The 15333-nt window shown below is 36.9% G+C and overlaps 1 protein-coding gene across 1 annotated transcript in view; it reads right to left on the bottom strand.

Annotated features, from left to right (window-relative positions):
• The window catches only part of LOC148944254 (uncharacterized), an 80705-nt gene that overhangs the window by 13491 nt on the left and 51881 nt on the right, over nucleotides 1-15333 (bottom strand). Inside the window, exons 2-3 of the mRNA XM_089100446.1 lie at nucleotides 8664-8889; nucleotides 365-570 (exon numbers count right to left, since the gene is read on the bottom strand). Coding sequence (XP_088956572.1) covers nucleotides 365-570; nucleotides 8664-8889 — 432 coding nt within the window. The remainder of the gene's footprint in view (nucleotides 1-364; nucleotides 571-8663; nucleotides 8890-15333) is intronic.

The raw sequence follows: 15333 nt of genomic DNA on the forward strand, positions 1-15333 counted from the left end.
GTAGGGATATATTTAAAGCCCCGAAGCTTTACATTAGAGTCGCTTCAGACGCATATGGCGGGAGGATTTAACCACTAACCTCCAACAAGGTATTTCTGTTTGCTTGTGGGAACATGGTTGCTACTACATTGCTACATTGCTACTACAGTTCTATATTGCTAGTACAGTTCTTTGCGTGGACGGCCGAACCAAGTTTATGATTCAGTTTGACCCACACATTGCAACTTGTGAGCTCAGTTTGACTGACCATAGTTCCTTTGATTTCTGTTGGAGCTCATTTCGAGCCGTAAAATTATGGGCTCGGTCACAATTAGGGGCCTGACTATATTAAACAGTCGGTTTTAGAGTAAGCAGGTTTTCTTACCTGTCTGTATCTTTTGAACTGTTTAATCCACAGCTTAATCATCAGCGACATGTCAATTCCGTAAGTGAATAAAAAGTATAGGTAGAACAAGATTATACTAGGATCAAGAAGCAAATCTGTTCCGATGGTTTCTTTATCGATACAAATCATGTAAAGTGACTTGGGGTTGAGGAAAAAATCTGAAGCCATCCTTAACGCTGCTACACCTTTAAAAGAAAACAAATTCACAAGAAGGAAAAAGGCATGTGTTTACGAAGGCTAGGAATGGATACCCACCAAGACTGTCAAATGACTCCTTTCTTACCTCTCTGAAACTTCTTCTGTGCTGTTTACATTGTAACGTGTCTTTTGCCAAACTGGACGTCTGTAGCATATACATTATGTCTAATCCTTATTCTTGATTTTAGCAGCAAGGGATCAAGAAAACTAAATTCACTTATATAAAATGGAATCATTGAAATATCTTCATTTTTTGTCTAAGCATAACACTTCTATAACAAAATAAAATCCCGCAATTGGATATCTCCATAAAATTTGTACCTTTGTCACTACTGTGAGAATTCTTAATATTTTGTATCTATTAAGAGTTTTGATATCTTTAGTATCACTTGCGACACATGGAATGACTTTACTTAGCCAAAAGCTGACGTCATGTATTTTTAAAGAAGGTATTCCTTGTGCTTCTGAGTTGTTCTTTTCAACAAAATGAGTAGCCCCAAGGATAGTTTTACAAAAGCTGTTGTTAAATTGAGGAGGTTTTATGTTAAGAAATTTCCTCTCATCCTCTCTCCGCCATATACTTATGGCCGGCAGCTATATTCAAAATCGATCGGCTCTACAGGGGTATATACTACCATGACTGAAGTAGTATAGGCTCAATCTATTGAAAAGGTCATTACTCCAACCATACAAGAGGCCAGACCCCCACCATACAAGAGGTCCACCATACAAGAGGTCCACCATACAAGACACCCACCAAACAAGCGCACACATATTGGAGTTACCAATCCCTCATATTCTCCCTCTCATTTAAAAGGCCAGCACTCCCACCATACAAGAGGCCAGTACCCCCACCATACAAGAGGTCCATCATACATGAGGTCCACTATAAAAGCGCACGCATATTGGAGTTACCAATCCCTCATATACTTTCTATGCTTTCAATTGGCCAGTACCCCCCCCCCCCCCATACAAGCGCAGCCCTATACAATACAAGTACAGCCACATTTGGAATTACCAATTTTTCATATCCTCTCTCTTACAGAAGCATATACTCTACGAGATCTATCATTTCCTTGGAAACAATTATTCTCAACGATAGAAATGCTATAAATCTGACCACAGTCACAGGAAATCATTTCAAGCGGACATTCTCATATCAAGTATTGCGATAAGGATCTCTCGGAATTTTTCAGTAACAGTATCATCATTCAGAGCGGGCCTTCCGTTATCTCAAGCGAATGTTTATAAGTGAATTTGAAGTGACATTATGTATTATAAACGAAGTTTTGTTATGGATTATAATAAACAATTGGATGAGATCTTTTTTTGTACTCTAATGGTATTGAACCGATTTCTGATTATTGATTAGGACCATAACTGGCAGGTATCATTATTATAATGCAATGGCCCTGTGCTTTCATTAGATGAAGAGAGCGCTACTCTATTCTTCCTTAGTGGTTTAAGATCATGAAGAAGGTTTAACGGTGATTCCCTCAATGCTGCCGACTACATAACCAAAGGCATAGATGTCGTATAGATGGTGATATGTTTACTTTTCCAACGACATATTTTTTAGATTTTAAGCAGTTTCCCATCGACTTTATGAAATCTGTGTTTGATGTCGGAATCGAACGTGAGACCAAAGATTTCCTATGGCAAAAGAACGACATGTTACTCAAGCGGACATTCTTATCTCGAGTTTAGCGATAAAGATTTCTCGGAATTTTTTACTAACATTACCAACATTCAGAGCGGGCCTCTCGTTATCTCAAGCCAATGTTTAGAAGTGAATTTGAAGTGACACTATGTATTATAAACGAAGTTTTGTTATGGATTATAATAAACAATTGGATGAGATCTTTTTTTGTACTCTAATGGTATTGAACCGATTTCTGATTATTGATTAGGACCATAACTGGCAGGCATCATTATTATAATGTAATGGCCCTATGCTTTCATTAGATGAAGAGAGCACTACTGTTTTCTTCCTTAATGGTTTAGATCTGAAGAAGGTTTAACGGTGATTCCCCCAATCCTGCCGACTACATAACCAAAGTCATAGATGTCTTATAGATGGTGATATGTTTACTTTTCCAACGACATATTTTTTAGATTTTAAGCAGTTTCCCATCGACTTTATGAAATCTGTGTTTGATGTCGGAATCGAACGTGAGACCAAAGATTTCCTATGGCAAAAGAACGACATGTTACTTGACTGGCAATAAGTCGTTGAAAATATTATGATTTTAGAAATACATTCTAAGGCATTCAAAATATTGTTTCCGGGACGTTGGCCAACTGATGTTAAGCGCCACAATATCGTAACAAGTTATTTGCACAATCAACTTATCAATTGGATTTTTGGTAAGCGTTAACAGTGATCTGCTTCCGCGTATCATTTTTGGCATCCTCCTGAAAATATGCATACCACGATGATTTGAGTTGCATACCGGGCGGAAATATTATTTTGATGGTTAATGGAACTGTGCGCATCGGTTTTCCATTACCGGGCTTGCGCATGAGTTTGGGCCCCCACATTCTCATTCAGGAACCCTAGTCCCCATGCAGGGCTCCCTGTCCCCACTCCAGGGCCCAAGTCCCTTCCTCCCTAAGCGGCCCCAACCCTCCCCCTACAGGGTCCAACCCCCCTCCCCCTCCCCCCAGTTTTTTGTTCCCCCGTTTTTTTCATAGATTTTTTCAACTTGTTTTTCCATGTTTTAAAATGACATGGAATCATTTGAACATAGTTTTAGGATTTTTTTCTTATGCAGCCGCCCCACTGGTACTATATAGTTAGTCGTCGACATTATTATTTCCCTAGAAATATATTCTAAGGCAATCAATATGTTGCTTTAGGGACGTTGACCAACTAATATTAAGCGTCACCACATCGTAATGAGTTATTTGCGCAGTTGATTTCTCAATTGGATATATGGTAAATATTATCATTGATCTGTTACCGGGTTCCTTTTTTGGCATCATTCCGAGAATATACATAACACGGTGATTTGAAATACATGTTGGACAGACATATTCTTTTTAAGGTTAATGAAACTTTTGTCGATCTCGAAAAATTGTAATTACTACAACCGGGCGTGTATCATTTTTGTAATGTAATGGTTCTGAGCACTGATTATTGATTATTGGTAATGACTATTGATTATTAATTAGTGGCTATTGATTCCAAGAATTGCAAGAATTGTACGATATCTTATATTACGTAATCATTCATGTTGTCGGTGAAACAATACAATACGTTCTGTGACAACCCTCACATCTGATCTTTTCAGATAACAACCGAGTCAACAACATTTTTTAGCTTCTAAGCATTTTTCCTTTGATTTTTTTGATTCCCTGATTCCTTTTGGGTTTTGTTTCTTTACTTGGTGTTAATTTAAAAATTACAAAGATTTTCTGTGGACACGATTTATATGGTTTGGTCTTGATTTCTACGGTTTGGTCTGGATTTCTAGGGTTGGGCCTGATTTTCTTATTAATTCGTCCGGATTTACATGCATTGCTTTTGATTTCTATCAATTCCCTTGAATTTCTAAGCATTGGTTATGATTTCTATGGGATTTTTCTGGATTCTTATGGACTGGTCATGATTTCTATAGTTTTGTCTTGATGTCTTTTGGTTTGGTCTGGAATTTTAGGATTGAAATTTCTGAAACTCTGAAATTTCTGTGTATTGGTTTTGGTTTTTGTTATTTCTTCGGGATTTCTATGTATTAGTAATGAATTTTTTTAGACGTTGGCCATGATTTCTACACTTTGGTCTTGATTTCTGTCGTTTGGTCTGGATTTATTGGGTTGATCCTGATTTGTGCAGTTTGGTCTTGATTTTTTTGAATATCTCCGAATTCTAAGAGGATGGTCTTAACTCCTACAGTTTGCTCTCTATTTTTATGAATTCGACGAGATTTATATGTATTGATAATGATGTTTTAGAGGTTGGCCATGATTTCTACAGTTTGGTCTTGATTCCTCTTGTTTGGTCAGGATTCCTCGGATTGGCCCTGATTTCTACAGTTTGGTCATGATTCTAATGAATATGTCCGGATTTTAAGAGAATGACCTTAATTTCTACAGTTTGCTCTTGATTTTTATGAATTCGACGGGATATCTATGCATTGGTCAGGATTTTTTAGAGGTTGGAATTAGCTCTGATTTTTACAGTTTGGTCATGATTTTTATGAATGTATCCGAATTGTAAGAGACCTTAATTTCTATAGTTTGGTCTTGATTTTTATGAATTCGTCAACATTTCTATGTATTGCTCATGATTTCTACAGTTTTGTCTTGATGTCATTGATTTGGTCCGGATTTTCCAGGGTTGATCCTGACTTTCATGAATTGGCTAGGACTTTATGCAATGCTTATAATTTCTATGAATTCATGCAGAACTTGTAAGACACTTGTCCAGAACTTTGAAAAAACAACTCTAAGGTTTAGCCCCAAAAGACAGAAGACACTTTTGAAAAAACTTTTAAGGTGAAACGTAACAAAACAGGAAACTTTTAAGGTAAAACGTAACCAAACAGAACACTGAATTTTTTTAAAGGTGAAACGTAACATAACAGTAGACACTTTGAAAACAATACATTTAAAGTGAAACTTAACTAATTAAGGTGAAACCTAACAAAACAGAAGACACTGAACAAAATTAAGGTGAAACGTAGCAAAACAGAAGACAATTTGAAAAAAAAATTAAAGTGAAGCCTAACAAGACAGAGCAATAAAAAGAACAATTAAGATAAAAAAAATTTGAAGGTAAAAGCTAATATAACTGAAGACACTTTGAAAACAAAATATTTAAGGTGATACCCAACAAAGCTGAAGACACTGAAAAAATTAACGTGAAACCTAACAAAACAGAAGACATTATGAAAAAAATTGACGCTTAACATAAGGAAAAAGAAGACACTTTGAAAAAAAAAACTTTTAAGGTGAAACCTAACAAAAACAAGCCATGTTGAAAAAAAAACATTTAAGGTGAAAAAACACTTAAGGGGAAACGTAATAAAACCGAACACTTTGAAAAAAACTTTTAAGGCAAAACATAACAAACAGAACACTGAAAAAAACTTTTAAGGTGAAAGCTAACATAACAGGAGACACTCTGAATTCAAGGTGAAACCCAACAATGCAGAAGCCACTTTGAAAAAAAAAATTAAGATGAAATCGAACAAAACAGAATATTAAAAAAAACACTTAAGATAAAAAAAATTATGGCAAAAGCTAACATAACAGAATAGCCTTTGAAAACAAAACATTTAAGGTGAAACTCAACAAAACAAAAGACACTTTGAAAAAAACTTTTAAGGTTAAACGTAACAAAACAGAACACTAGAAAAAAAGTGTAAAAACACTGGAAAAAGACATCTATACAAAACTGTGGAAAAAGGGGGATTGGTCCCTGGAGGAGGAGGTTTGGGCACCTGGTATAGGTAGGGACTTGGGGTCCTGGATTGGGGACATGGAGCCCCGGATGGGGACTCGAGGCCTTGGATGAGAATGTGGGGGCCCAAACTCATAAGCAAGCCCGGTAATGGAAAACCGATGTGCACAGTTGCATTAACCATCACAAGAATATGTCTGTCCAGTGTGCAACTAAAATCAGCGTGGTATACATATTTTCAGGATGATGCCAAAAATTATGCCCGGAAACAGATCACTGTTAACGCTTACCAAAACTTTAGTTAGTAAGTTGATTGTGCAAATAACTTGTTACGATATTGTGACGCTTAACATCAGTTGGCCAACGTCCCTGAAACATTAGGTTGAATGCATTAGAGTGAATTTCTAAAATCATAATATTTTCAATGGCTTGCTGGCTCAGTCGAGTAACGTGTCGTTGTTTTACCGCAGGAATTCATGGGTCTCACGTTTGATTTTGACATCTAGCACAAATTTCATAAAACCAATGGAAAACTGCTTAAAACCAAAAAATGTGTCGTTGGAAAAGGAAACATATCACCATCTATAACTATAGTTAACAATAACGACATCTATGACTTTGGTTATGTAGTCGGCAGCCTTGGGGGAATCACCGTTAAACCTTCTTCATGGTCTTAAACCACTAAGGAAAAAAAGAGTAGCGCTCTCTTCATCTAATGAAAGCACAGGACCACTATATTACAATAATGATACCTGTCCAGTTGTTGTCATAATCAATAATCAATAATGCATAATCAGTAATCGGTTCGATACCATTAGAGTACAAAAACAAGATCTCCTCCAATTGTTTATTATAATCCATAACAAAACTTCGTTTATAGCACATAATATCACTACTAATTCACTTCTAAACATTCGCTTAAGGTAAGGGGAGACCCGCTCTGAATGTTGGTAGTGTTAGTGAAAAATTTCGAGAAATCTTTATCGCCAAATTCAAGATAAGAATGTCTGCTTGAAACGATTTCTTATGGTTGCGCTTGGTATAATAGCATTTCTATCGTTGAGAATAATTGTTTCCAAGGAAATGATAGATCTTCTAGAGAATAAGAGGTTCGTTAAGAGAGAGGACATGAAGGATTGGTAAATCCAATATGGCTGCGCTCGTACTAAATAGGGCTGTGCTTGTATGGTGGGGGTACTGGCCTCTTAAAAGCAGAGAGAGTATATGAGGGATTCGCAACTCTAATATGTGTGCACTTGTATGGTGGGCCTCTTGTATGGTGGGAGTACTGGCCTCTAAAATAGATTGACTCTATATTACTGACTGATACCTCACAAATTTTAGTATAAAACAAGCAACTAGCTGTATTATTAATACCTTCCCAACATAAACAAGATATAACAGCTTCCTTATTCTTCATGAGCACTACTACCTGTCTATGTAGGACTACCCCATCCTTCTTGCCTGAGGAACTTAATTCTATATCACCTAATTTCATATTTCTTACCCCTGGGATAGGAGTTTCTGAAACTGCTTATAAGTCCAGTTGAAGCGTCTGGATTCGTCAATCAAAATGACGATACGATATTTGTGCTTTGATGTTGTAACAATCCAAGTTTTAATTTTCAAAATTCTTTTTATTATTGAAATTATTATGGTAACATGAAAAGTAATGCACCTAGAACCAGTGCAGGATGGGAACTGACACATCTTCTCAGGTCTGCATGAAGTGCTTAAGCCGGCTTACGGACTGCAAGAAGTCCCTCGGACCTCCAGTATGAATGAAGACTTTGTGCAATCCTGGGTTCATCTTGGTCACAATATGGTTTTCTGTGCTTCGTAATGTTCTTGTATCAACAAGAGTCGAAGTCCTGCACAAGTGATCTTAAACCCAATCCCTCCGATTCATTGTATATTCATGCCTACAAAAATTATACTACTAGGGAGAGGCAACCATTATAAATAACGTAGCTAGGAACAGGTTTTTCAGCCCCAGTTGTTGGGCCTTTCAACTATGATGAATATATAGCTATCTAAAAATTTTGATCGGATGTTTCTTGGGGAAAAGGAGCGTTTGAGGGGAACTAGTTGCCCTCCAATCTTTTTGGTTACGTAAAAAGAGCACTATAACTTTTAATTTCAGTTCAAATAAACACTCTCGCAATCATCTAGGACCATTGGCTGGATAGAATTACACCTGAAAAAAAAAAACAAATAAGTATGTTTCTTTGATATTTCTCCCGGCAAAAAGGAAAAAATCCGGAATTTGTAGATAGGAGCTTGAAACCTCTGAAGTAGGGCTCTCTGATATATTGAATCTGATGGTGTGATTTTTACTGATATCACTTGACTTTTTGGAGTCTTTTCCCCTTTTTTAAAATAAGGTAAATTTTCTCAGGTTCGTAGATTTTGATGGGTAACAATAGACTTAATGCCTAATTAGGCCAACTTGTTCTTATCTACAGCCTGTTACCACGAACAGTTTCATGCGAAATATACAATGCTTGTCGATTCAGTCACTCACAATTCATACATCTTAATAACGTTTATTCATTCAAATCAATCTCAATTTATTCATCCCGAAAAGTAACCTGATTTAACTGGGAATGTGTTTTGATTCTGTATAACTATTCAATGTGTATGTTGAAAAGAAGAAATAAAAATGATATACTGTACCTAGAACAAAAAATGAAAGCGAGATCCTCAGCTTCCTTTCGTGTTGCATAATCCAAACTCCGTAAGAAGTGTGAAAAACAAAAAAGTACCGAAGTATACTTATGACTGTTAAGCTAACTTCAACCACTATTGCACCAAATGTAGAGGAAAGATAAATTCCTAAGCAAATCCAAGGTTTGACGTTGTCGTCATCTTTCCAAGTAGCTATTCTCACAACAGTCAACACCTGATGAAATAAATACGATTAGTCTTAGCCCGTAAAAATAGCACAAAATAGAAGTCCTGAAATTTGTGATATTGAAATATTGTAGGCTGAATATTGAGACCAGTTGATTGGAAACAAGTTAAGCTTTGAACTTAGTTTGGTATAAATATCTTTTTTCGCACTGATTTTTAATGCTTTATTAAGTTAATTAAAATTAAAATTCTTTATTTTATCTTGCTCCTGAAAATTATAAACTGCAAAAAAGTATGTTTTTAATACATGTTCTTTAAAAATGGGAAGAGTCGTGATATTTTCTTTATTTTCTTAATTTTACTGGTCCTGTTTTGCTCTGCTTCTGGGCTTTGTTTGTTTAAAATGGTGGGATATCTCGACATTAAAAAAAACATAATAAAACTGTACCTTCTTAATAAATTGATATAACCATCGAATTTCTAAAGATCTTTTTATTTTCATTACAATTTTTAGTATGAGACCACAGCTGGTTTTAAAATCTTTTTAGTACTATATCTTTCTATAGCTTTTTCAGTCCCAAGTGTCCCATATGACTTAAAATTATTATTTAGGGTTTATTTGGCAGATTTGTCGCTATACTAGTCAAATCCTTTTGTTTCTACATTCGTTAGTTTTAAGGTATGTTAGTTTGAAAATTTTAATGTCAGCTAAGCTTTTCAGTTGGTTTAAGAATTTTCGAAAAGTGCATGTTGCCATGAGATTGCATTTTTGAAACAAATTAGAAATATGAAAGCGATAATTAGAAATGGGTAAATCAGAGACGATGCTTTAGCGTTGCCTATAGTAAAGGCCATAAGACTTCAATATTTTACTATTTTTCCTCCAGAGGCACTTAATATGGAAGGGATGGTTGTATAAACTTCAGAGAGAGGTCATTCGATTGGAAATAGGAAGTTCTAGTGCCCTTTTTAAGACTCAAAAGTAATTTGAGGGCAACTAGCCCCGTCGCCCTTTTTCCCCAAGTGATTCCGATAAATAGTTACCCCTGACCCTCCATGAATCGATCCCCCACCCAAAAAAAAAGAATATTAAGGACATTTTATTCCAAAACTTCTGGGTGCTGATGACTGGCTCTCCGTGGCCCCCAAGAAAAAAAATATTAACGATATTTTATTCCAGAACTTAGTGGAACTGACCTCTGGCCCTCTATGGTCCGACCCGGCCCTCCTCAAAAAACTATCAACCATGTTTTATTCCAAACTTATGGGAGCTAACCTCTTGCCCTTATAGTCCGAACCGCCCCCCCCCCCCTAAAAAAACGATATTATATCCCAAAACTCATGGGAGATGATAATTGGCTCTTCATGGCCACCCCTTTTCCCCCCAAAAATTACTAACGATATATTATTCCAGAACTTATGGGAACTGAACCCTGGCCCTCTCTGGCCCTACCCCACCTTCCCAAAAAAATTATTAACGATGTTTTACTCCAAAACTTATGGGAGCTGACCTCTGGCCCATTATGGCCCGAGGTGCTTCCCTTCCCCCCAAAAAATACAAATATTTTATTCTGAAACTTATGGAAGCCGACCCATGGCCCTCCATGGCCGGATCTCCCCAAAATTTAACGATATTTTATTCCAAAACTTATGGGAGATGACCTCCAGCCTTCTATTGCCCGACACCTCCCTCCCCCCAAAAAATTATTAGCGATACTTTATTCAAAACCTATGGAAGCTGACCCCCTGACCCTCCGTGGCCCGACCAATCCCCCTCCCGAAAAAATTAGTAACGGTATTTTATTTCAAAATTTATGGGAGCCGACCCTTGGCCCTCCATGGACCGACTTTTTAATATTGGTCAAATATATCGAAATTCGCTCTTTTCTCATTATTTATATTTGTAATACTTTTTAAAAATAATTTCTTAAACCACATTGGCCTGACATCACATAAAGAAAGAAAAACGAGCAAAAATGGGGTTTTTATAGGCCAAATGAAAATACTGAAAAAAACAAAGCGAATATTTCGAGAGGACAAACGTCTCTCTTCTTCAGTGCGAAACGAAACTATGTATCCAAGGATAGTGCCGAAGAGAAAAAAAAAAAAACAAACTCGGAAATTCAATGTGAAAAGAACCAAAAAAACAAAGAAAAAACCAATAACTTAAAAGATGAATAAAATTAAATGAAAGCCAACAACTAAAAGAATTAAAACCAAATACCTAACAACCATAAAAGCGAGTTATTAGCCAGTATCTGCGATTTTCACAAAATCCCAAAAAATATGAACTGCCATCGACGGATACTAGCGAACAACAGTTCGCTAGTTGTTCGCTAGTATCCGTCGATGGCAGTTCATATTTTTTTGGATTTTGTGCAAATCGCGGATATTGGCAAATAACTCGCTTTTATTGTTGTTAGGTATTTGGTTTTAATTCTTTTAATTTTTGGCTTTTATTGAATTTTATTCATGTTTTAAGTTGTTGGTTTTTTCTTTGGTTTTTTGGTTCTTTTCACATTGACTTTCCGAGTTTTTTTTTTTTCGTTTTTTTCTTTATTCTGCACTCTCCTTTGATGTAATATCTTGGTTCGCGCTGAAGAAGAGAGGCGTTTGTACACTCAAAACATTCGCTTTGTTTTTTCAGTATTTTCATTTTGTCTAGAAAAACGCCATTTTTTCTTGTTTTTCTGTCTTTATGTGATAATACTTTTTGTGTTGCTGCTCTGTTACCCATATGAGAAAGGGACTTTTTAATGGGGGGATTTATCAGTAGTGAGGGGGTACCAGTTTCAAGCGCAGCCCACCCCAGCTTTCAAGCGCAGCCCTCTGACGTCACGGCATACATAGGAAGAATAGCATTGGATTTCTGGCACAGCCCTGTTACGTCACGCAACACACCCCTGGCAAGATTCCGAGCACACCCTGTTTCTAGTCCTGTTGTTTTCCCCCTAAACATGTCTAGACGGCTTTCCTGGAATCCAGGTATTTTCATTTCCCCCATGATGTTTTCCCCATGTAGGGAGTCCTCTTATGTCACGCATCACACCCCTGTGTATTTCAAATACATGCCCTGCTACGTCACGCGACACACCCTCGCACTTTAAAGGGTCAGATAAATGGAGCTACCTACCCCTAAATCCATCTCACCTACGCAATGTGGACACCAGTTCTATTAAAAGGAACATGGCTGGGAAGACTCCTATGGCAAGACACACACCTCTGGACTCCAATGACGTCACACGACTTACCCCGTTTTAAACGCTCAAGTCTAATATTCTTGACTCAATTGTATGTAACCCTGGGTCAGGAACCCATGGGGATTCCCAGATTGTAACTCTATTGTGCATCACTGTCACGTAATACTTTTTTGTCTTTTTTCGTCCGAAATGCTCAGCACATTTTTTCTCTCTTTAAATTAATGACGTTGGATTTGTCCATCCAACGGATTTGTGCCTTAACCAAGTGAACCACGCATCTATTTCCAATGTTCTGTATAAGAGAAATACTTTCAGTAAATAACACAATCCCCTTGACGTCACAGCTTCTCCCATGATAGTGCCGTTTTTTCCATGCACCTGCAATATTTGATATGAAGACAGGGACCACTTATTTTCATAGACAATCCCTGGGAAGGTATTTATAACGATAAAAGGAAAATGTATCGTTTCTTTGAGTGGGATACTAGATTTCACACTATCGTGATAGTATACGGCTGCTCCCCCTAACAATCATTTTCAGAGGGTGAGGTCATATTAGTGGTACATTTAAACCATATTAAGAGGTATCTTTGAAGGATTTTTAATGAAGTATACCGTTTCTTTGAGTAATTGTTATATTTTCATCCTCCTCCACGGAAAAAATTCTTTAACACCCCCACCTTAACTTTTAAGCTGTAGAACAAGCTACTCCAAGCAATTCACCCCACAATGACATTGCTTGACTGCCCCCCTCTTACTTCACATCCGAATTTCTAAGACATTTTTCAGTCATTCCGTAATAAAGATTAAGCCTTTAAATCCCATGAATCAAGTTTTTGCAGCCCAAGCCTATCATGATGCGCCCACAAAGCACTCCACACCGTCGCAGCTTTACGTGCTTGTCCCATCCGTTATCTACTTGGCACCATCCCCCCGCCCCCCTAAAAAGTTATCGACCGTTTCACTCCGAATATAGGCTAATGAATCTAATTAGACAGTATATTTTTGAACAGAGAGAAGTCACTTTTTCTTTACTAGAGTGTAATACTCCAACCAATTCGCGCCACAGAACCACAGTATCAACGCTCTGTGGCCCTCTCTGACCTCATATAATTATTCCTAAGACATTTTTCTGTCATTTCATAATAAAAATGAAGCTATCATGATGCCCCACAAAGTACTCCGCAACATCACAACTTTACGCGCCTGCTCTATCTGTCATACACATGGCACCAGCCCTAGGACATTTTCAACCGTTTCACTCTGAAAATAAGCTCATGAACCTAATTCAACAGGATATTTTTGAACAGAGAGAAGTCACCTGTTCTTTGCTAGAGCATGATGCTCCAACCAATTTGCGCCACAAAACCACACTATCACTGCTCTTTTGGCCCTCTCTGACATCATATCATCATTCCTAAGACATTTTTCAGTCATTTCATAATAAAAATTATGCCTTTAAATCCCGTGATTCCAGTTTTTCAACTCAAAGATATCATGATGCCCCACAAAGCACTCCATACCATCTCAGCTTTACACGCCTTCCCCATCCGCCCTCCACATGGCACCACAACCACCCCCTAGGGCATTTTCAACGGTTTCACTCCAAAAATAAGCTCATGAATCTAATTAAACAGTATATTTTTGAACAGAGAGAAGTCACCTATCTTTGCTGGAGCCTGATGCTTGAACCAATTCGCACCACAGAACCACACTATCACTTCTCTGTGGCCCCCTATGGCATCACATCATCATTCGTAAGGCATTGCCCCCTACAAAGCACTCCACACAATCACAGCCTTACGCACCTGCCCCATCCGTCATACACATGACACCATCCCCCACCCCCTAAGAAATTTTTATGCGTTTCACTCTGAAAATAAGCTAATGAATCTAATTAAATAATATATTTTTGAATAGAGAGGTCACCTGTTCTTTGCTAGAGCGTGATACTCAAACTATTTGCACCCCTTAAGAAACTTTCAAGTGTTTCACTTCAAAAATAAGCTAATGAATCTAATTAAACACTATATTTTTGAACAGAGTGAAGTCACCTTTTCTTTGTTACATCGTGATACTCCCACCAGTTCACACCACAGCACCGCAGTACTACTGTTCTTTGCTACCCTCTGACATCATATCTTCATTCCTAAGACATTTTCAGGCATTTCCTTGTTAAAATTTATGGCTCAACCTATTGATTCAGTCTTATCGCAACCCAAGCCATTTATAATGCTCCACAAAACACCCCACCACGTAGTGATGTCTCGTGGTGTATCTTATCAACATTACATTCTGTTGATATTTCAAAGTGCATTTTGGAATTTTTTCGTTGATACAGTGTTGTTTAGTGCTTTATCTTTTCAGTGAAATGACTTGGAATATTTTTTTAGTGTTGTGTCGTGGTTTATCTTGTCAGTCTTGTATTTTCTTTATGTTTCAAAGTGCATTTTGGAATTTTATCGTTGAGACGTATGACTTGGAATATTTCTGTAACGTTTTGTCGTGGTTTGTCTTGTCAGTGTAACAATCTGTTGATTTTTCAAGGTGTATTTTGGAATTTTTTCGTTGAATCAGTGTTGTCTAGTGCTTTATCTTGTCAGTGAAATGACTTGGAACATTTTTATAGTGTTGTGTCGTGGTTTATCTTATCAGTCTTACATTTTCTTGATGTTTCAAAGTGCATTTTGGAATTTTATCGTTGAGACGTAGGACTTGGAATATTTCTGTAACGTTTTGTCGTGGTTTATCTTGTCAGTGTTACAATCTGTTGATTTTTAAAAGTGTATTTTGGAATTTTTTCGCCGAAACGTATGACTTGAAATATTTTTGTAATGCTATTTCGTAGTTTATCATGTCAGAGTTACATTCTGTTTATGTTTCAAAGTGCATTTTGGAATTTTTTCGTTGAAACGTATGACTTGGAATATTTTTCTAATGTCTTGTTGTACTTTATCATGTCATTGTTACATTCTGTTGATGTTTCATAGTACATTTGGAGTTTTTTTGGTGAAAAATCTGACATGGAATATTTTTGAAGTGTTGTTTCGTGGTTTATCTTATAAGTGTTACATTCTGTTTATGTTTCAAAGTGCATTTTGGAATTTTTTCGTTGAAACGTATGACTTGGAATATTTTTCTAATGTCTTGTTGTACTTTATCATGTCATTGTTACATTCTGTTGATGTTTCATAGTACATTTGGAGTTTTTTTGGTGAAAAATCTGACATGGAATATTTTTGAAGTGTTGTTTCGTGGTTTATCTTATAAGTGTTACCTTCTGTTTATGTTTC

The sequence above is a fragment of the Artemia sp. Qi Xiang Cuo genome, chromosome 14 (assembly GCF_049724085.1).
Source record: "Artemia sp. Qi Xiang Cuo chromosome 14, ASM4972408v1, whole genome shotgun sequence".
In the NCBI taxonomy this organism is placed as follows: domain Eukaryota; kingdom Metazoa; phylum Arthropoda; class Branchiopoda; order Anostraca; family Artemiidae; genus Artemia; species Artemia sp. Qi Xiang Cuo.